The following is a 22,184-nucleotide window of genomic DNA, read 5'->3' on the forward strand; positions in this document are numbered from 1 at the left end:
ATTGGATATAGAAGTTTTATTTTAAGCGAGTATTGATCCCAGTGGAAACTCAATAGCGACATCTGGCACCGAATCCTTATAATAATGCGGGCGACAGTTGGTCACCCCAGGGAGATATTGTGTTGTCTATCATAAAAGAGAGTCGACTCGTTTAAGCAATAATACAGATGTATTTGCTTATTGATACTGTTTTTATTATTTACACTCTGTTTAAATATAAAGCGGTTAAAGACACTCAACATATAAAAAATAACATGTACCTTCTCCAAAATTTTCCTGTAAGGCCGGCAACGCACCTGCAAACCCTCTGGTGTTGCAGATGTCCATGGGCGGTGATAGTCACTTTCCATCAGGTGAGCCTCCTGCTCGTTTGCCACCTCTAACATAAAAAAAGTGCTTTATCTTCTGGTATAAGTTTTACGTATATTGGCTTAGTAGATTTTTTAATAAGACATTACTAAGATTTTATTACTTATTACGAACATTTAATTGATTACTTTATTGCACAACAAAGTATATATTGAACCCGTAATCATCGGTTATGCACGCGTTTTAACCACTGGGCTATCTCTCTTCACTGGCCCATCTCGGCTCACCAGATATTCTACCGCCAAGCAGCAATCCTTAGTATTGTTGTGTTCAGGTTGGAACTACAGTTACAGTCTACAGTCCGAAATTAACTTACGTTTGGTTTTGTTTTACCTGAATCTTTCTACTCTGTACGTTGAATTTTGTTTCTTAATCAATTAACCAAAGATAAAACACAACCAAATCTTTAATACTAAATTCAACTACACTAACTTAAGTATAATATATATAATTATACTTTTGAATTGTTACACAGTATATTGTACAAGTATAAGAAAGCAACGGCTTGTAAAATGTACTACAGGGCACGTGAAAATGCAGTCTTGCTTGCCTAGTAAAGTTTCACTCATCTGAAATATTATAATCACAGTAACATGATATTAGTACTCAAACCATCAAGCAATAATTCTATTTCGAATAGATGGTAAGTGGTCACTAAAGACTTCTATACAAAGCTTGCCATCGTTATTATTAAATATTGTCTAGTTTAAATGAATTTAGATTAAATGAATTCTATTCCTTATTCCATGTGTTCAATTCTACCAAAAATGAATCTTTTCTGGAATTCCAGACGGTCAGTTTTGTCTTAGGAAATTGAAAATAAAATCGAATCGAACCCAAATTAGAATAAAATGCCGGCAGATTTACATCCAAATGTATTGATGCGACCCTGCGAACTATTTACATTTTCAGAATGATTTATCGCTTTATTTTTTAAACGATAATATTACGAAATCTTTGCAGTCTAAACGCCTGTAGCCTTGTTTAATACATAATAACAATAGCAATAACTCGGCTCTGTGCAAGCCTGTCTTGGTAGGTAACACACACTCATCATATCTGCAAAGCAGTACTTAGTATTATCGTGTTCCGGCTTGAAGGATTTGCAAAATTATATGTTTGTTCAAAATAGGTTTTCCGGAATAGTCTGTTTAAATTTTGGAAAGATCTAATGAGAAGTTTTGGCAACAGACAACGGAACTCTTCAATAAATCTTGGAATAGTAGCTCCAGCAAGCGCTTCCAAAACGGCCTAGTCTTTGCCACGTAATACCTGACGTTGTCCTCTTCTAATATTTCCACTGTCTTCATTTAAAGCCATGATTTAACCATCTCAGATCTATAACATATAACATCCTTCAGATTGAATGGCTGCTATATAGAGATTTTATTTGCAAGGGATAATATGTGTGCACACACACAAATGATATATCTGTTTGTAGATTCTTATATTCCAACGGGATCCATGTGCAGGACCCACGGCTTCTTAGACTTGGAATTGTTTTATTGTTATAACTCGTTATCTGCATTGTGTGCATTAACTCGTGCTTGCAAGATGTCTAAGTGTGCGTGAGATGATTGACTTAAGAGTACAGACAGCAAAAAAAATACAAATTATATCATATCTTATATATTAATAACGTAAGCCGATTTTTGTCCCAGTGATTATGGGACGATGGATGCACATAAAAAATCTGTTATGGTCTCATTTTGAAGATAAAATAAAGAGGATTCTTGATTGCAATTTACTTAATTGTTACGATTTAACAAAGAATTAGTATTAGAGAGCGGAAAATAGTTACTGGCCGGATACGGTTACCGGTACTACGACTCTATAAGAAAAAAATTAAAAACGTCAACAAATTTAAAGTATATTGTTAGACAAACCCCAATTCTAACTGAACTAATGTATAATATTTGACATTAAAAATTTCATTAAAAAAAGGTTTCATAATTTTGGCGCCAAATGTAGATGAGTGACTTGCCGTTTACAATGAAATGAAATCAACACAAACCCTGTGATAGGTTCCGAAATTCCGACAAAATCTCTTGAATAAACTTGAAATTTCGCGGGAGACCTACTAGTTTCTAACAATCGAACGATAACTGAACGTAGACAGAGTTTTCGTGAGTGATTAGATCTGTAGCTCTGAAGCTGCTACTGAAAATAACCATTCAAACCCAGGCCTTCCGGATCTGCAGCTGTAAACGTTAGATACTAGCCTAACACGGCGTATCTATAACACAGCTGACCGCTCAGCGAGTGACGCAATCACCGCGTGCGGCCATGTGGCGCGGGGGCGCGTCTTATTTATACACGGGAACCAGCTGTGCCCGCGACTTTGTTCAAGTTTTAAATTTTAACACGTCAACGGTTTAGAAATTAACAATTAAATTATATGAGTAATACCTACCTATAGATAATAATTACTAACCACAACGACATAGCACGCAAATAACACACTCAAACGCACATATACAGAAACACATTCACACGTTTTGCAGCTTATATACCTATATATATGACGGCGTCTCCTCATTAAGCAGTTGTAAACAACACTTGCAATGGCCGAAAATTGATTCACAGAAAAAATAAAAGAAGGAACATGCTAACTAGAGGCAGTTCCCCTCCGATTACGTTCTGAGCCGAGGTGCGATCTCATAGGAGACACCCTCAGGACGAACGTCTCTCTCGAGCCCGCAAGGGCTCAAACTTCAAGGATGGGTCTAGTCGCCGCAACGCCCGGTGACGCTGTAAAGGCCAGTAGGGCCAACAGCACGACTACAAACAGACACAAACTAGAGGCAGACTCTCTTGTCAAGGCTCGACCGGTGCACATGTTGTATCGTGAGCCTATATATATAACTATTCCTCGTTGATAAAAATGTTGTTAAAGTTTTGGGAAGAAAGTGGCCCCCGGCGCACACAACGTATAATTGTAATTAATGGTTTATATTCATTTCAATTGTAATTGTAACTATAAACTTAAATGGGACTTAAGATTCGAAGAGATGTAAACTTACTAAAGGCAAAGACCTTACAAAAGTAAATAAAATAATTTGTAATTCAGTGTTTAACGTATTGGCGATATCGTCTGTTTGTTTCTTTAATAGGAGCTATTTACTCGTAGATGGTGATGTTGTCTGGCAACACAAAAAAAGCACGTGCATTAAAGTAACCCTAATTAAATTATAAATAAGACATAAATACACCATGTTTGTGGATGTCTTATTTAAGTCCACGAAATTCTGCTACATTTTTGAGCACATCATTGAGAGTATCCTCCGAGTCCAGCATTGCGATCTTAACAGACTGCTTATTTACTTAACGGAAAAACGTTATTTAAAATCAACCATATAGCTTCTGATATGTGAACGGACAAACAATTTCATATACAGCTTTATAGTACGGAGAATATACCGTTTTTAATAGTAGTTAAATCCATTAGACCAGATGGCTAGAAGTTGAATATTGCTGAAATGTTGCGCTGCTATATATTAAGCGTGGAGTTATACAATGCAACTGTTATTGTGACGGAACGCGTGCCGGCCATGTGGCGCGGGGGCGCGCCGTATTTATACCAATCAACGATGCTTGCTCTTGATTTTTTATTAAAACTATTATTAATAATCAACTTATATATAGTAATCAAACTTATAAATTAATATTACTTACGTCGAATAATTATTTAATATTCAATTATCTTTAATAATTACACTTTCTTATTGATCGTCAAAATTCAAACCCCATAAAATCTGAGCTCATTAAATATTTCATCCTGAATTTATTCATAAGGGTAAAACCTGCATATATAATATGAGTTTCTACTATATATAATTTTATATAATATATAAGAACAAAATAGTATTATAAATAAATAAATATTAAATATTGGACAACATCACATACATTACTCTGATCCCAATGTAAGTAGCTAAAGCACTTGTGTTATGGAAATCAGAAGTAACGACGGTACCACAAACACCCAGACCCAAGACAACATAGAAAACTAATGAACTTTTTCTACATCGACACGGCCGGGAATCGAACCCGGGACCTCAGAGTGGCGTACCCATGAAAACCGGTGTACACACTACTCGACCACGGAGGTGAACTCAACATTGAATAGTAGTCTGTAATCATTTTGTTTTAATTTTGAAATACTCTTAATTATTAATTGTTATTTAATATTAAGGAAAAAAAAATAGGTCCTAAATATAAAATAGGTGGGGACATAAACACTCTTTTTCCTGGAATTCGGGACTGAAACGTCGAGGATGTACAGACGTGATGTACTTAATATTAATATAAATGTCTATACTAGTATTATAAATGCGAAAGTAACTTTCTCTGTTACCTTTATACGATTAAACTTCTGAACTGATTTAGTCTAAATTTGTGCTGTAGATAATTTGAGTCTCGAGGAAAGGCTTTCTTAAGCCACCACTCGAGGAGGTTAAAATTATACCACCAAACTACTTCGTTCTACTCATAACTATAGAGTTTGACCTAACGTCATTGCTTCGAAACAATAACTACTGGTAACAAAATAGCTTGTCGTAAATAAGGAACGAAGTTACTTTTGTTATATATCATTTATTAAATGACAAACACAATGAACTAAGTTAACAGAGATTGAGAATGATTCAATGACAATAAATAAAATTATTTTTAAATCCTATGTAATAAATAAAACAACAACAAAAAATAGTTTAAAAAATCTACTATATATGTATATAAAAGCGAAGTATCGCTCACTGATTAATCACGAAATCTCAGAAACGAGAACACCTACAAACTTGAAATTTGGCAGTTAGGTTCCTTATAGAGTGTAGAGTGTGTGCTAAGAACGGATTTTACAAAATTCCATCATACGTTACATTTCATGTTTTATAAATTTCACGCGGGTAAAGCCGTAGGTTCAGCTAGTATTATATAAAATCGTATACAACAGAGAGAAAAAGAGAGGGAATGGTTTCCAGGAGGGCATTCCAGGGGGCATAAAGCGTTTTCCTTATATGAAAATTTCTGCCAGTTCACTCTGTGAGCCGCGTAAAATTACTTCCTTCCAAAAATACACAAACGAGATATATTCATTACCAACCTAACCCTAATCGTAGTCGGTTAAACATGACAAATAGTCCTCAAGTCGCAGAGGGTGCTCATTAGAGGGTCGAGCAGGTGCGGTGCAGGCGTCACGTGACGTCGGCGGATAATTGAAGTTCAAATGTTTTCGATAGATTAATTATTCAATCTATATATTTAAGATAATGAAGACATTAAGATTGTGTTGTAAGACTACCTCGTTAATCTGGTTAACTTATCAAGCTGTATATCGCAAGCTCCTAAGTTTAAGGAACGCTTGGGTGCGAAAGGTATACAATTAGTGAGTTTATGTTTGATAGCACACCTTGGGAATGAAACGATCGCCTCCTGGCTGTTTCTATTCATATACGATTATGTATGTAATAAATTTGACAAAAAAAAAAGAGACCCGCTGAGTTTCTTTCGCCGGTTCTTCTCAGGTCAGGGTGTTCCTTTTCTAGAACCGGTGGTAGTGTTTAATTTGACCATCAATAAGTAAGTGTAATGCTTTTTGTTGAATAAAGGAATTTGAGTTGAGTTTGAGTTAATAAGCTCGGGTCAGATAAACATTCATTGGGTATTGAAAAAGCTTACGCTCCCGTACCGTTATTTGAACATACACTAGTGCACAGTAATGCGTTCTGCGTATTTGTCTGGACTCCCTCGAGACTCTATAACATGACCGCTGAAACCGAAATTGGTTAGAACGATTTCGTAATTACACTTTGTTGAAAATAGAAGTGTTGCACTTGCTTATTAATAGTCAATAATCTACCGAATCGGAAACAAACAGCTCAGACCTGAAAAGTAACAGCGAAAGAAACTCGCGGGATTATCGATACAAAATATATTTATTCATACAATATCAATAAATATATTTTCTTTATTTGAAATAGAGCCGAGATGCCCCAGTGGTTAGAACGCGTGCATCTTAACCGATGATTTCGGGTTCAAACCCAGGCAGGCACCACTGAAATTTCATGTGATTAATTTGTGTTTATAATTCATTTCGTGCTCAGCGCGAAGGAAAACATTGTGAGGAAACCTAAAATTGTATATTCCGCCAACCCGCATTGGAGCAGCGTGGTGGAATATGCTCCAAAACTTCTCCTCAAAGGGAGAGGAGGCCTTAGCCCAGCAGTGGGAAATTTACAGGCTGCTAATTGAAATAGCCTGGAGGCGATCATCTCATTCCTAAGGTGTGCAATCAACTAAAAAGTCATTATTGTTGTAATTACCTTTAGCTCACAAACGCTCTTTAAGGGTTATTTTGAATTTTACAATTGAATATTTTTAAACGTTTTCTGGGATCATGTTGTAAATACATTGTCCTGCGAAAGACTTACTAACTGTGTAATCGGGTAATTGAAATATTCTTGTTCCTAGTATTATTATACGTACGCAATGTTTCTGCAAAATAGTGGAAAAGTCAAAATAAAAAACTGTCACCATTTTGGAAAATAAAATACTCTGACATAAGCAGAATTGGCGTTTATCTTGTAATTGCTTAAAATGTTCAATATATTATAGAAATAGATAAAAGTTACATTTCAATTCATCTATAAAATCACTTATTGTATATTTTGAACCGAAAGCAAAACATAAAGTTTAAATGTTTTTCGGATTGAACTTTACTACAATATAAAAATGGTATATTAAGTTATTTATTATCTGTGTTCATTGCCACAGATACAACAAACAATTCAAAAGCAAATACAACAGTCACGCTCTCATTCACAATTTTTTCTAAAATGTAAAATCTATACTGGTATTTAAATTTAATCTTCGTTTAGTAATCGATTAGTTCATCACTCGTTTTCCGGTGAATGAAAACATTTAGCAGACTTTTTATACAATTTACTCAGCGTCCTGATATAAAGGTGTTCGATGCGGAACCAATGTTATTCCGTATGAAAACAAATTCGATACTTGACGGGTAATCTAATCGGGAAAATAACAATTTCAAATTTAAATTTTTGAAATAAAGTGTTCGCAGTTCCGTGTATAGTGTGAAGGTGGCGTGTATTCGAAGACAACTTCAACATTAACAGCCTGTAATTTTCCCACTGCTGGGCTAAGGCCTCCTCTCCCTTTGAAGAGAAGGTTTGGAGCATTTTCCACCACGCTGCTCCAATGCGGGTTGGTGGAATACATATGTGGCAGAATTTCGTTGAAATTAGACAAATGCAGGCTTCTTCACGATGTTTTCCTTCACCGTCGAAAACCACAAATTAAGCACATGAAAATCCAGTGGTGCCTGCCTGGGAACCCGAAATCATCGGTTAAGATGCACGCATTCTAACCACTGGGCCAACTCAGCTCTGAATTTGTTAAAAAAACATTAATAAATAAAGCGTATTTTTCAACACACGACGTATAGATGATCGAAAAGCGTGGATCTAATACTTTTTGACTCTCAGACAGATTATATAATTATATTATATACAATTGTTAACCTATTTTAAATTTGTATTCTAATTTTTTAAAATAGTAACTACTGAGTCTCTTGCCGGTTCGGTAGAATCTACATTCCAAACCGGTGGTTGCTTTACTTAATACAGTTCTGTAAAATGACGGTTCAAAAGTGCTTGTAAAAGCTTTCTTGAATAAATTATTTTTGATTTGATGAACAGGGGAGTCGTTAAAATTATTTTGTCTTAATTTACTGACCTACTATTACGCGCTAAGGTACTGTTCAAAATCTTTCCTCTTAACTCCATAAGCACCATCACTATAAATTCTCTTCTACGTATTTTTGAGGTGTGATTTTACTAGGTGGTAGGGCTTTGTGCCCGTCTGGGTAGGTATCACCCACTCATCAGATATTATACCGCCAAACAGCAGTACTCAGTATATGTTGGTTCCGGTTTGAAGGGTGCGTGAGCCAGTGTAACTACAGGCACACACATAACATCTTAGGTCCGAAGGTTAGTGGCACATTGGTAATGTAATGGTTAATATTTCTTAAATTATCTGTGGGCGGTGGTGACCACTTACCTATATCATAAAAAAAAAGACATTTTTTGCTCACACATACCTGTCTGTACTTATTGTGATGTTTTTTTACTTAAATTTATTTACTTGGATATATATTTGATATATATCCAAGCTAAGAAAACGAAACATATTTCATTCTGTAAACATTTAAAAATGTGAAAGGAATTTGTAAAATAATACAAGTGTCGAAATTATTAAAAAAAGTAACAAAGGAATTAGTGTCTATCTATTTGAGAAAGAAATTTTTCATGAACACTTAAAAACCTTTCATTATTATATCTTCATTTGTTTGTGAGATAAATCAACTAATTTTATTTTAATATTAATTTGTAATCGACTAATCATAAAAAGTAATCATTCAGATACAAGCCTTAAGCATAGATCTATGAGTGTTGTTCAGAAGACAGGAAAAAATCAATTGATATGTATCGTGATATATATCCGCGAACCCTGATTTTTAAAGACGTCTAAGAGATTACGAAGTCGTAGAACCGATATCGTGAAGAGAAACAAGTAAATACTATTATTGTCTCTGCATCAATTTGTTCTATGGAGTGACGCCAAGACAGATGGTTCGTATCTCCATTACCAGCGCAATTGTGACGGAACCCAGCCGCCCAACTCGGTCAAGTGCGAGTGTTGGTATAATATTTAATTTTAGAACGTTTCTATAAACGGAACTTTACTGATAAAGCCGGTTTACATTTTCATAGAATACATTTAACTTAAAACCTTATGTATATAATATGTACGTGGAGGATAATAGTTATCAGTCCCACCCTAAACTGGTACGGAACGCTTAAAACCTAAGTCTGTCTGTCTGTATGTTTACTATTAAAAAAATATATTCCAAGTGGAATTAATGAGTTCTTTTATAAAGTACAATAAAACTAATCGGTTAAAGATATCTAATTCTAAGTTGAGTTGGAAGATTTCACACACACATACATACATACTTACATTGCAAGTTAAATAAAAGCTTATAAAAATATATATTATAAAAAAAAATTAAAAAATCAAGTCAAAATGATCTTGCTAATGTCTATGAACAGTAGTGTCTATTTAACACCAGGTCGCCTGTTAGTTTCCCAAAATAGTCCATAACAATGAAGATCCTATTGAAATGAAACTCAAAGAGCTGAAATAAGGAAACAATGGAGGATGTTGCATTTTAAATTATAATGAAAATGTTTTTATTTGCAGATGGAGGCAAAGGTGAAAGAAGAAATTCCAGATAAAGATTACAATCAACCCACAACAACCGAAAGACGGAAATGTGAGTTTGTTCGATAAATTAACATACTTATAATAAAACTGTGATATGGGTGACAGATATGATACGAGATATGAAGACCCAGTGTTCTGTCTTTTTCTATCGAATGTCAAATCAATGATGCCAGAAAGAGAGAGTACTATTGACTAAACATCTGCCAAGCAATGTTTTTAAGTAAGGCCGCAAGTTTTCATGTGCCTGTCTGTGTTTATGATTTATCTCTTGCTCGACGGAGAAGTCTATAGAGAAGTGGACGTTGCCCAACTGTACGTTATTTGCGGAACGTTAAAAATATTACCCGTTTAATAAAACTCTAACTTCAAACACGAGATGATTTTTAAACACGAATTAAGTATAAGTAAATCAGCGATAAGGGAGTATGAACCCACAAAGGTCTGTTAACATTATTTTATTACCAGTGGCCCATGATAGGGCTAATATTTACGAGGCATTATTTTACTTATTTGTAAAGTACAAGTTATTTTATTGGTTGGCCTTTGTGAAAGTACCACCTACTCACGATATATTCTACTATCAAATAATAAGAGTTAGTAATGCCGACTTCCACTTTAAAGGGTCATAATATATTAGCGTCCAAAGTGGGTGCATTCGTGTGATTTCAGGAATATTCAATATTTCTTACAGCGTCAGTGTCTATGGGTGGTGGTGACCACTTACCATCTAATGGCCTACCAATTACATAAAAAAACAAAACACATAGAAATACCCCACCTCGGGTACTAGTGTTTATGAATTTTGACGAAATAGATCAATCAAATAAATCAATACCATAACGCCTCGCTAATCACGGCACCCTTCGTTATGTCACCCTACATGCCGAAATATGGCACCCAGTATATGGTTATATCGGTGTCATAAAAAAATAAGCAAGATAAATCAATATCTTATCGTCCCACTGTTGGACTTAGGTGTTTTCTTCTTTTGTGGAGATGTGACCTTAGTCCACCACGCAGCTCTAATGTGAGTTGATGGACACATATGTGATAGATTTTTGCTCGACTCTCTTCATTTCCCACCTCACACACTCCATCCATGTTTGCTTAGGACGTCCTACCAACAACCTCTACGCTCCTAAAAATTTGTACTCGACTTAAGCAGGTTTTATTACGAACGCGAGATATATTATTAACATAGAAGTGTTAGTCTGACTTTGTACTGGTTATCTTCTGTTAAGATCGCTCTAACCACTCGGCCATGTCACAGTACCTACCCTATACTTAAGAGCTTTCCTTTACGAGTCACCAATCACAACAGCAGGACTTAGTATTGTGTTCCCGTTAAGGTTAATATTTCTTACAACGCAAATGTCTACAATGGTGACACTCACCACCATGTGGCACACTTGCTTACGAATTTATATAAAAAATAAAAAATATATATATAACTCACTTTCGTGTCGCAAAAACATCACGATTCGAAAACGTTTAAAGCAATATCGCCCTTATAGTATATAGTACGTTTACTATATATGTATATAATCAGGTATTATTCTGTAGGCTTGTTTGTGGGAACTGACAAGTGTGAGGCGATCATAATCTAACGATAGCGACGGGCGGCACGGAGCGGTTCTGCGACGCAGATCTGAGTTGTTTTAGAAGCGGCATTACGGTTGCCGAACTGAGCTCCGTGGCTGTTTTAGGGGGAAGTCCTTTGTTTGTACAAGTGGTATCTAGTGCTTAGTTAGGGCGTACTGCTCTGCATTTTAGTAGGTTTTAATGATAGGTTTTTTAACTGGATAATTGTTATTTTATAGATAGTCTTTAGAAAGTTGATCTTCCTGATTCGTCTCAGTAGAATCTCGATTCCAAACAACTAGACAATTGAATTTCATTTTTGTTGTATTTCTAGAAAATATTCCGTAGTGTATTATTTTTTACTTTGACTTGTATTGATATTATAAATGACTCGCTTTCGTTATTATTTTAAGGTAATTTATCCAGAAAAGCGCAGCGTATTCTACTGTGCAAGTTTTATAGCCCAATATTGTGTGTGCCAACATAAGAGATCCCACACAAACGGAACGGTAGTGTAATCGAAGTCAGCTTTTAATATTTATGATACAGTACTAATTGGGCGCATCCAAGCTCCTAAGAGGAGCGACGGATTTAACTCGACATTAATTAAATTGTCTGTGCTTAATTTTCCACATAAAAAATGTATCCAGTATCTTTAGATCTTCGTAACATCCATTCTATAAAGAGCGTTGTATTTGCTTTCAGCGAAAATTCCGACTGTGAGTAATACGCCGTAGACACAACCTCAACACGCGACTACTGATCTCATTATTTATTTACAAATACATTACGATTGAAATAAAACTAGTTTTTAACGGATTTAATCGGGCAGACTGTCTGCCCGTGACCACGAACACTGCAAAGTGCTCGAAACGTCGGGATGTTAAAATAATTAATATACGCGATTAAATCCGTTAAAAACTAGTTTTATTTCAATGTGTAATAATCGCGAAAATCTAAGACAACATTTACATTACGATTTTTATCTTCTAAATAATGGTAATAAAACAACACTAATCGAACTATTTATTTTTATGGAACATGTTTTTCATACAGTATGTAGAGGAACTGGCGAATGGGACACCTGATCTAAAGCAATCACCACATAGATATATGTAATTTAATTAATCATTACTCATATGAATGCGCCATCAGACCCTTGCACAAAGCCTTACCACAAAGGGTCGCATGGTCGGTGAAGCAATCCTTACATTGTCAAATAACTACCTTAATGGTCTAGTGATCTTGGGTGGATTTCATACCAAGGCTGCCCTATAACTTTTAATAGTAAAATAAACAAGCAAATTCGTTTGTTAAAGGCTATGTACACATTTTTAATTACATATATAACCATTACTAAAATTACATCAAGTTTTGCCCCCCCCCCCCCGCGCATTATTGTCGTCCTAGGCTCGGACCTACCCTGACAAAATTCGCTTTCGACTATGTAAGGCTGGAGATCTAGAGGTCATGGGCTTTGAGTATAGTTGGTAAATTCAAGAAAAGCCCAGTGTTTAGTGGTAGTGATTAATTTGACAATCAATAAGTAAGTGTAATACTTCTATATTGAATAGAGGATTTTTTTAATTTGGTTTTGTATTGTTCACAATATGTGTTTACACACCATGTCACGGAAAACAACAAAAGTGAAGGCAGAACTTTCTCCGATCCTATCAAACACAAAGTCCACCACCGTCACTTTTTCAAAATTCGAAACAGCGATTTCAAAAACAATCAAACGGCGGAAAAACAATTCAACAATAGATTGCTTAAAATAAATGTCATAGCTATATTATAAAATTAATTTGAATTTGGAATTCTAAAGTGAGTCGGCAATTGCATAGGTAAGGTCCTAATGTTTCTGCCTACGTAACCTCAAAACATCTGCCCTGAGTTAAGCACCTGAAACTAGTACAGATATATCTAAAATTAGATAAAATTCGTACTTGTAAGTAAAATTTTGAGGTCAAATTCGAGGACAACGTTTTTATACGTAACGTTTCACGGGAAAACATCTTTGAAATTCTCATTTTTTAAACTTCGACGTTTGAGTGCTGGTTAGATATTTGAATTCGACGATGGAATATCGCACTAAAAATTTATTTCACCATTATCCGAGCTTACTAGAGTTTTTATCGATAAATCAGAATAAACGGTGACCGCTATTATACCGTGGGACGAACAGCGTGGTGGTGACAGATTAATGTTGATAGCAAAAATGATTACACGTCGTAAACAAATTAGTGAATCCGACAGTTATTTAGAACTAGCTAGCCGTCCATATTTCACGGGTGGAATAAATCCTTACTAATATTATCGAGGCGGAAGTTTGTATGTATTGATGTTTGTTACTCTATCACGCATAGAAACTTTACAATAATAATATTAGCTTATGCATTGAATAACGCAAGGCTATAGATAATTTAAAAGGATATTGCACACAATATCATTAAAATATATATTGAAAAGGTATCATTAACGAATGACCTTCTCTATATATATTTTTTTCTCGCAGAAAGCGTTTCTCCCACGTGAAGTGGAGCGTATGCGGAACTTGCTTGTACCAAAGACGACCCTAGTATACCGGAATACTTACTAAAATACCAACGGTACCCTCTCTGTAGTTTCGATGGGCGACACAGGATCGTTTTCGAAAGCTACCGTGACGTCCTGACGGTCGGCCCCATGCGGGCCTGCGAGGGCTTCCCGGGGTGTATGAATGGTACCTGAACCAACCCCTGAAATGCGAAACTGCGCGCGAAAACTACTGTCTACATAAATCGTATATTTCGTAATACATACTCTATCGATTTACACGGAACAGATTCAACAATAATTGTCAAGGATCAGCTAAAAAAAGTGTATTGAATGATACACCTAAACATTTTTCATGAATCAATCATAGAGGATTAAACACCTAATTCCTCAAAACGAGAGGAGGGCCACCCACCACTGGCCCATTTATGTATTTTTTTAATAAATTCATTATCATTTATGGTAACAGTTCTTTGTGGAATCAGACAACACTGTAAAGAATGTGATAGAATATATTACTATAGACTGTTGTTACTGTTCTGATCGTTGTTGTACTGTACTTTAAAATTGTAATCCAGTGAAAGGATGTTCACATAGCACAGTGCATACCAACCGCTACCAACAATGGTAGCCAAATTATTATATTCCTCGTGCATTTGATTAGACTGGGACTTACTTATCGCACCTTATCATCATCCTCCTGCCCTTATCCCCATTTTATTTAGGGTCGGCGCAGCATGTCTTCTTCTTCCATACTTCTCTGTCGGACGTCATTTCCCAAGTAACATTCTTTCTAGCCATATCGTCTTTCACACAATCCATCCATACATCAAATATAATCGAACTACTTGTCCGGCCCGACTTTGTACTCATTTTATTCAAAGTAACCCTTTGAAAAAAAAACCCTCATTTTATCCAAAGTAAAATTTTCGCTCATAAAGTTTAAATTTCCAAACATCCTTTTTGAGTGGATGCTGACGTTATAAAATAAACCTTTGTTCCAAATTTGAGCTTAAATCTAAAGACTTAGTAGTTTTGGTCGTGAACGATTTTATAAACATAAATGAAAGCTTCATCTTTAATAATATTATAAATGCGAAATCAACTCTGTCTGTCTGTCTGTTGCTGAATTTGATGAAATTTGTTATGAAGTTAACTTAAACTTTAATGAAGGACATGCTTTATGCACAACACCTAACGACCAAATACTAAAACGCAAGCGAAGCCGTGCGCTACAAACTGGTTATTTAAATGTCTAGATAGACTGTCAAAACTGAGCACGCGTCGAAATAAATAGTGGCCAGCAGTTGGTCACTAAGTACAAGCAACTAGTGTGCGTGCATAGTAAACTAGTCTGACGTTTGGTGAGTATCGACCGTGGCTGTCACACACATCTAGGTAATAAAGTTAGCTCGTTTTATTTTAGTTCTTTCGAAATGCGACACTCTATCTAGATTCGAAATAATGATGAAATAGTTATTAGTAATATCTCCAATATTTTTACTTGCACTTTTAACATCTGTAACGTGTAACTATGTTACATTAGGTAACGGCACAAGATATAATTTATTCTTTAAAAACTCCAGCTCATAAAACCCTGACCAAACATTAGGGCTCTTAGTATGAGCGTACTCTTTCCTGAAAGGCGGGCAACGCACCTGCAAGCCCCCCGGTGTTGCAGATGTCCATGGGCGGTGGTAATCACTTTCCATAAGGTGAGCCTCCTGCTCGTTTGCCACCTCTGACAAAAAAAAAATTGATTCGACAGTCAAAAAATAAGTTCTTTGCGATTCATTTAATGATAATATGTATCAATAATTAATGATAAAAATCAAAGTATAATTTGATCAAATTTTTAAACGTAAGGCTTCTATCGGTGCGACATTTGGATTCTAGAGTACATTGATGAGCCGGCTTCTACGAAAATAAGCGTCTTTATAAAAACTTTAGATTGACATAAAAAGACAGATCTTGTTTTTCAGGTCTCCTCTCTTTTATATTATAAAAATATTATATACATATATCTTGCTCTTGAATCGTTGTTTATTGACGACAACCGCATTCAAATCCGCTTAAAAGATCTTAGTGTACAGTACGGAAGCGATTTTTTTCATACCATATAAATATTGACACCAAAAAAAAAACATATCAGGCATAATAACTCCACGCCATTCATCATATATGTAATCTTACATAAGATAACATCTTTTATATTTATATTATTACAAGTCGAACCTGAGGATTTACCCGCGCGAAATTTAGAAAACTTTATCTATAGTACACAAACCGTCACCCCCTATAATACTTCCGGAGGGGTGAATTAAAAAATGGTACTCAAACTCCATACCAGATTTCATCTACATCGGTACAGCGGTGAAGTGGTAACAGCAGAGTTACTTTCGTTATTATATTAGTACAGATTAACTACTATATTTAGATGTGTGTGTGTTATATCAACAAAAAAAAATAGATATATTTACATAATTCATAACCACAAAAGTAAGAATTGAAACAAGGACAATAAAATCTTGTCAGATAGGTATACAAGTTCAGAAAAAGCAATTCCCAAAGACATTTTCGTAATAAAACATAGTACGATGGAATTGAAATTTTTATTAGCACGAGAGCGATCAGAAGTTCCCTTCTAACCCTCAGAAACTTCCCTGGGAAGACGTGCATCTGACGCATTCTCTGTTTTGCTAACATTTGAATAGAAAATTCATTTAAATCTTTTATAGGGACGAAATATGTTGGAAATTGTTGAAGGTTTTAAGCGTAATGTGTTTTTAAATTAATTCAATGCAAATGGAAAATTATAATGTCTTTAAAAACCCGCTTGAAACATCTTTATCAAGACAAGTTATCTTTGTCATGCTGTCTCGCTCTTTTTAAAACTTGCGTTAAGCATTAATTCAAGCCCATGATCCAAATGAACCTGAAAATCTTAACTGAAAATGGCAGGTTAAAACCTAGACAAACACTTTTGTTTATAGTTCATCTCGTGCTTGGCGATGAAGGAAAACATCGTAAGAAAACATGGTCTTAATTTCATTATAATTTTGCCGCCAACCATCATTGGAGCAGCGAGGTGGAACATAGTCCAAACCTCTTTAAAAGAAGGTTGGGCCATTTATAAGCTCTTATTTTATTTTTTACTTTTAACGCTTCTTCTCCAAGACGTCAGAGCGTATTGTTATATAGTCAGTTCTAGTATAAGAATAGTATATCCTGGGATTGGCGCGTTCAAACAACCAAACCCTTTTAAATATTAGAGATAGTATTATTATTTTTATACATTATATATAAGAGATATAATTGCCGTACTGTAATAATTTCTTTTTATAATTCTCGTGCTCGGCTTCCGGAAATCTTCGTTTGAAAAACATGCATCGAATGAAGCTCTGTAATACGTATTCCATCTAAACTTGGTAGTAGGACTTGAGACTTGGTGGTAGGCCTTTGTACTTGGTGGTAGGGCTATGCGTAAGCCCATCTGCGTAGCTGAAACGACTAATAATCGTATATATTGACTAAATTATTTACAAAAAGGGATATATCTCTTTCTGTTATCAGTAATTTTTCATTAGAGAGAAAAAGACAAAGCATTGTGTATACAGTCGCTATACAATGTTTATTAGAAAGGCGGTGAGCGATTAATCTTTACCATCACGAGCAACCTTGGACCTACCCTTACGAGAATATACTTGTGTTATTACGTAACTATAACAACTACCCAGTAGTTACAGAGTCGGATTTAAAGGTCGGGAGGTCGGTCCCTGGGGCCACAGAGTAGTAGAGGCCCTAGACCAACAGAGGCAGGGAGACCCTAATAAATATATTATGAATTAATTAGAACATTTTAATTAAAGATAAATTTTAAAACATTAATTAGTAACATTATTTATTTTATAGATATTTGTTAACTTGTCGGAATCACTGTCCCCCTCTAATGTGGAAGCCCCATGGCAGTTGCCTCGGTTGCCCTCCCCTAAATATGGCCCTTAGTAGTAAATCACTTGAATAGTAATCAAATATTTTGGACTCAAACCCGTGCAAGCACTGAATTTTCATGTGCCTAATATGAGTTTATAATTCATGGTCAAGGAACACATCATCAGGAAAGCTGTGTGAGTCAGATGAAATAAATAGGTACTAACCCTTCTTCTAATCATATAAATTTGTACATAAATAAAACCGACTTCTGATAATACTCCGAGCAAACAATTTATGAAGAAAATTCGAGGCCTTAAAATTTGATTGTCTGACAAGCAATGGGCCTCCTGATGGTGAGCCACAGCACATAGACATTGACGCAGTAAAAAGTTGTAACCATTCCTTGCATCGCCAATGCACCACCAACCAGGGGAACTAAGATGTTACACCCTTGTGCCTGTAGTTACACCGCTTTCTTTCTTCGAATTTAATAACGACCGGGAAATATTTCGTCCCAAGTAAAAAAATAATTTTCCAAATCGATTACGGTTCCGAAATAATAAACGTAAAACAAATACCACCAATTTGAGAATCTCTGTCTTTTTTTTAATTGGTTAAAAAGAACAATATGCCCAGTAGTGGGACATTTATCAGCTGTTAGTTACTTAAACTCACTTGTTACTTCTTAAACTTACCCTTAGCATCCCAATATGCAGAAACGCTTTTCTATTTAACAAAAACCATGGTAAAGTACTAGTTCAAATTCTTATTCGCTTTAAAGAAGAACTAATCATATTTTTTAATTTGAACTCTATCGTTGAGGTGTAGAGTTTATTTTCCTTTGTCTCCAATCGTCAGTGGAGCCAGGCGGCGAGTTCACACGGCACATTATTAATGCTGTTTACTCTCGGAACGGCCTCAAATCGATTAATATGATTGTCTCTTATGACCTATTACAATGGAAGCACAATTTATGAAATTATCATATATACAGGGCAACCTCGATATAACAACTAAATATTCGCTATATCAAGTAAATCGTTAAACTGAGGTTTGTTTTGTGGAGGTTAGGTTGGTCTAAAATTCGTTATAAGGAGGTAAAATCGTTTTATTCATCTCAGATTACGTACTTATCTTGTGACAATTTCTACTAATAAATGATAACACATTTTTGTCTGTAAATTATTGTATATACTTTCTTTTTGAAAACAATTAATGGTAGGTAACAAAAAAAATTAGTGGTGACTTTAAGGTTTTACGTTATATTAAGGTTGCACTGTATTTATAAAATAGGCTTATTTCTTAAATCTACATATATCGTTCAAAGTTGTCATGCAAGTTACACCTAGAAGTTGTTCTTTATTTAAGTGACTTCAAAAAAATACTGTTGTCAAAATTCGGCTGTTTTTTTATTTTAGTTTCCTCGGAATTTCGCTGTTTAATAACCGATTTGGATATATAAATGTTAATTGCCTTTTTGTATACTTACCATTTAATCCAATTTAATTTAAAAATATCACAAAGTCCTAACCTAACACGGAATAATATTTGAAGGCCTATTCTGTGTTAGTTTAGGACTCTGTGCTGTACATAATTCACCCTAGAAATTAATTCTATTGTCAAATATCTTTAATGAGTGAAAGAGACCGACCGACAGTGACAACAGCATCTTAGAAGCCTTACGATGTTAGTTTAGGTGTGAAGTCGTTTATACTTTTTACTTTTGCTTCGTGGTTCTAGTGGTTAATTTATAAAGCTGTAGATTTCTAGGTTCTGCCTTTAATAGCCGGTTGGAGCCAAATAATAATTAATTGGTTTTCCTTTTAATTCATAGTAACAGTCTTAAATTTGGAAGCTACACTCAGATTATTACAGTATGGGAATAGACATTGTTTGTGTGTTCGGACAAAATCGAGGACTTTTTTTCATGTCTTATTGTGAGGCGGACTGGCAATGGGCTGACGGTATGTGGTCACCACTGCTCATATGTTGGTAATGTAAGAAAAAAAAGATGATATGTCCCTTGCCTGTCTTTTAGAAGTAGGCTTTTAGAGGCACTTTTAAATCGTCATTTAATAACTGGGTCACTCACCCTTCAAACCAGAACACGACAGTTATCGTTTTTTGGTACTAGAATATATGATGAGTAGGTGCCACCTAATCTTGCACAAAATCCCACCACCAAGATGAACTCCTGTATTTCAGTATTCTCAGAGAATGGGCGCTGTGAACGAAATCAACCAGAAGGACGTCATCATTGTGCTGTATAAAACATTAAACCACTTACAGACGATTAAATAAAAATATAAAAATAATAAAATCAGTATGTTTCTACCTTTTCCTTGAACATAAATATTTAATAGCTACCAGCCCACAAAGGCAAACATGTATGATTATCGGCTTCGTTCAGTCGTCAAATTACTGTTATTTGCTTCAATATTTAAAGAGTTGATTTACAAAATGATATTCAATAGTTGTACCTTTTATGACGTATAAAGATTGGAAATTTAACACAGGTTTTATTTATGTTGTCTGTGCATTTTGTAAATGTTAAATTCTGACAGAATATTTCAGTTTGAGTCTTAGTTTTTGCTCATTCGGGATAGCCCAGTCGAATAAGATCACAAACGTGGTTGACCTCGAAAAATATAAGCAGAAATTTTCAGTCGGAAATCATTAGTCAACATTTTGGATTTTGGGATTCGAACCCTGTTACGTCATCCGCCATTTTAAATTTAAAGATGACTTTTTTGTTTATCGAATAACTCGTTTATTAGTTGTTGGGAATTAAATTTTCTACAATTTTGGTCCTTATCACTTTTTCCTAGGATCGATATTTTTCGATTTTTACCCTGAAAGAGGGTGAACCTAAATATATCGATTACATTACGTCATAAAAAACAAAACATGATCAACAGATATAAGATACGAAAAGGTTATAATACCAGGAATTGAACTCACAATTTTCATTGCAGAGCCTTCAATAATTGGCCTTCGGCTTCAAATAAAAAAAAACACAAATTGAAATTCTTTTCAATAAATTTATTTCTTTTGTTTAAAATAATTGCATTTGGCAACAGCTCTAACAATGTCTCTCAAATTTCCTATTAAGATAATGTTTTACATATTAAAAAACTATAACTAATTATTATAACTTGAGCCGAGCGAAAATCGGCACGACACCATAATAGCACTTTTTTAAAATCGTATATCCTTGTCAGTTTAAGATGTACAGAAACAAATAAACATAAAACAATTGGAGTGATGTCAATTATATTAACCGATATATCACGATGGGACCGAGGGCTCTTCACGAGTAGTGCCCTCCATACACTAGTGGCCACTGATCATCCTGTCAGCACAGCGCATTGGACGGCTGATCTCGGTCGGTCTTGCTTGTTGCTGGACGACATAATCTACCCCAACTATATTTTAACCTTGTATGATTTGAAGATCACTTACTATTAAATAAATTTCTTGCCAAAAATATAAAGTTTTATAAGCCATTGTCTATACTAATATTATAAATACGAAAGTAACTCTATCTGTTTGTCTGTTGCGCTTTGACGACCAAACCAATTAATCGAATTTGAAGAATTTAGTATGAAGCAAGCTTGACTTCCAAGGAGAGATATTGGTAATTTTTATGCCTAAAACCTGGATACCAAACCCTAATGAACGAAGCTGCAGGTGGCAACTAGTTATACATATAAATAAAAATGAATTATTGTATGCTTGTCGTCTTAAACCATTCAATAGATAGAAATGATAATTTTGGTCTATCATACAACTTCCACCTTAAGACATATAACTAAATGTATTATGTCTTTGTACACTACGTTCTCGTGACATCCACGCCTTGATATCATAAGAGTAAAATTCACGCAAAGTCACCCAGCCCATTCCGCCCTTAACCAAAAAATATTTCTTAGGATGCTTATGCTATAAAACAATTATATGTTCCAAATATCAGCATCAAGACTCAAAAGTTTTTTCTGTGCGTTAAAAGTCAGTGAGGACAAACTATTCACTGATCATAGATATATAAATAAATAAAATATTTGTATATCTTCGTACACCTCATAAGTGTTTCTAGTTTTACTGTTTCTCTACAATATTTTCGTAGTAATTGAGATGAAAAGCCCCGGGCGAGGTGTCGCCTGCCACGCGCAGCACTCGATAACGAGAAGTGTTGTTAACTATCGATGATTTCGTATCGATAGTGATTTATGAACTTAGTACTTTATTTACGTAACTATGTATATGAAATTTAATTAGAATTCTTAGTAAATTGTTATGAATTGCGTTGATTAAGTTTTAATTAATTTTAATATTAACATTTGATGTCAACTAGAGTAACATATAGTTTGTTTCTTGAAATTATAGTTGTACACTGCGTCGCGACTTTATTAATTACTTATTATTGATGATTATTATTGATGATTGATACTTTTGAC

The 22,184-nt window shown here is 34.9% G+C and overlaps 1 protein-coding gene across 1 annotated transcript in view; it reads left to right on the forward strand.

The window, feature by feature from the left end:
* Positions 1-22,184, forward strand: part of LOC125073423 (protein CBFA2T2) — a 78,067-nt gene that overhangs the window by 36,959 nt on the left and 18,924 nt on the right. Inside the window, exon 2 of the mRNA XM_047684246.1 lies at positions 9,655-9,727. Coding sequence (XP_047540202.1) covers positions 9,655-9,727 — 73 coding nt within the window. The remainder of the gene's footprint in view (positions 1-9,654; positions 9,728-22,184) is intronic.

Source organism: Vanessa atalanta, chromosome 24 (assembly GCF_905147765.1).
Source record: "Vanessa atalanta chromosome 24, ilVanAtal1.2, whole genome shotgun sequence".
Classification (NCBI taxonomy): domain Eukaryota; kingdom Metazoa; phylum Arthropoda; class Insecta; order Lepidoptera; family Nymphalidae; genus Vanessa; species Vanessa atalanta.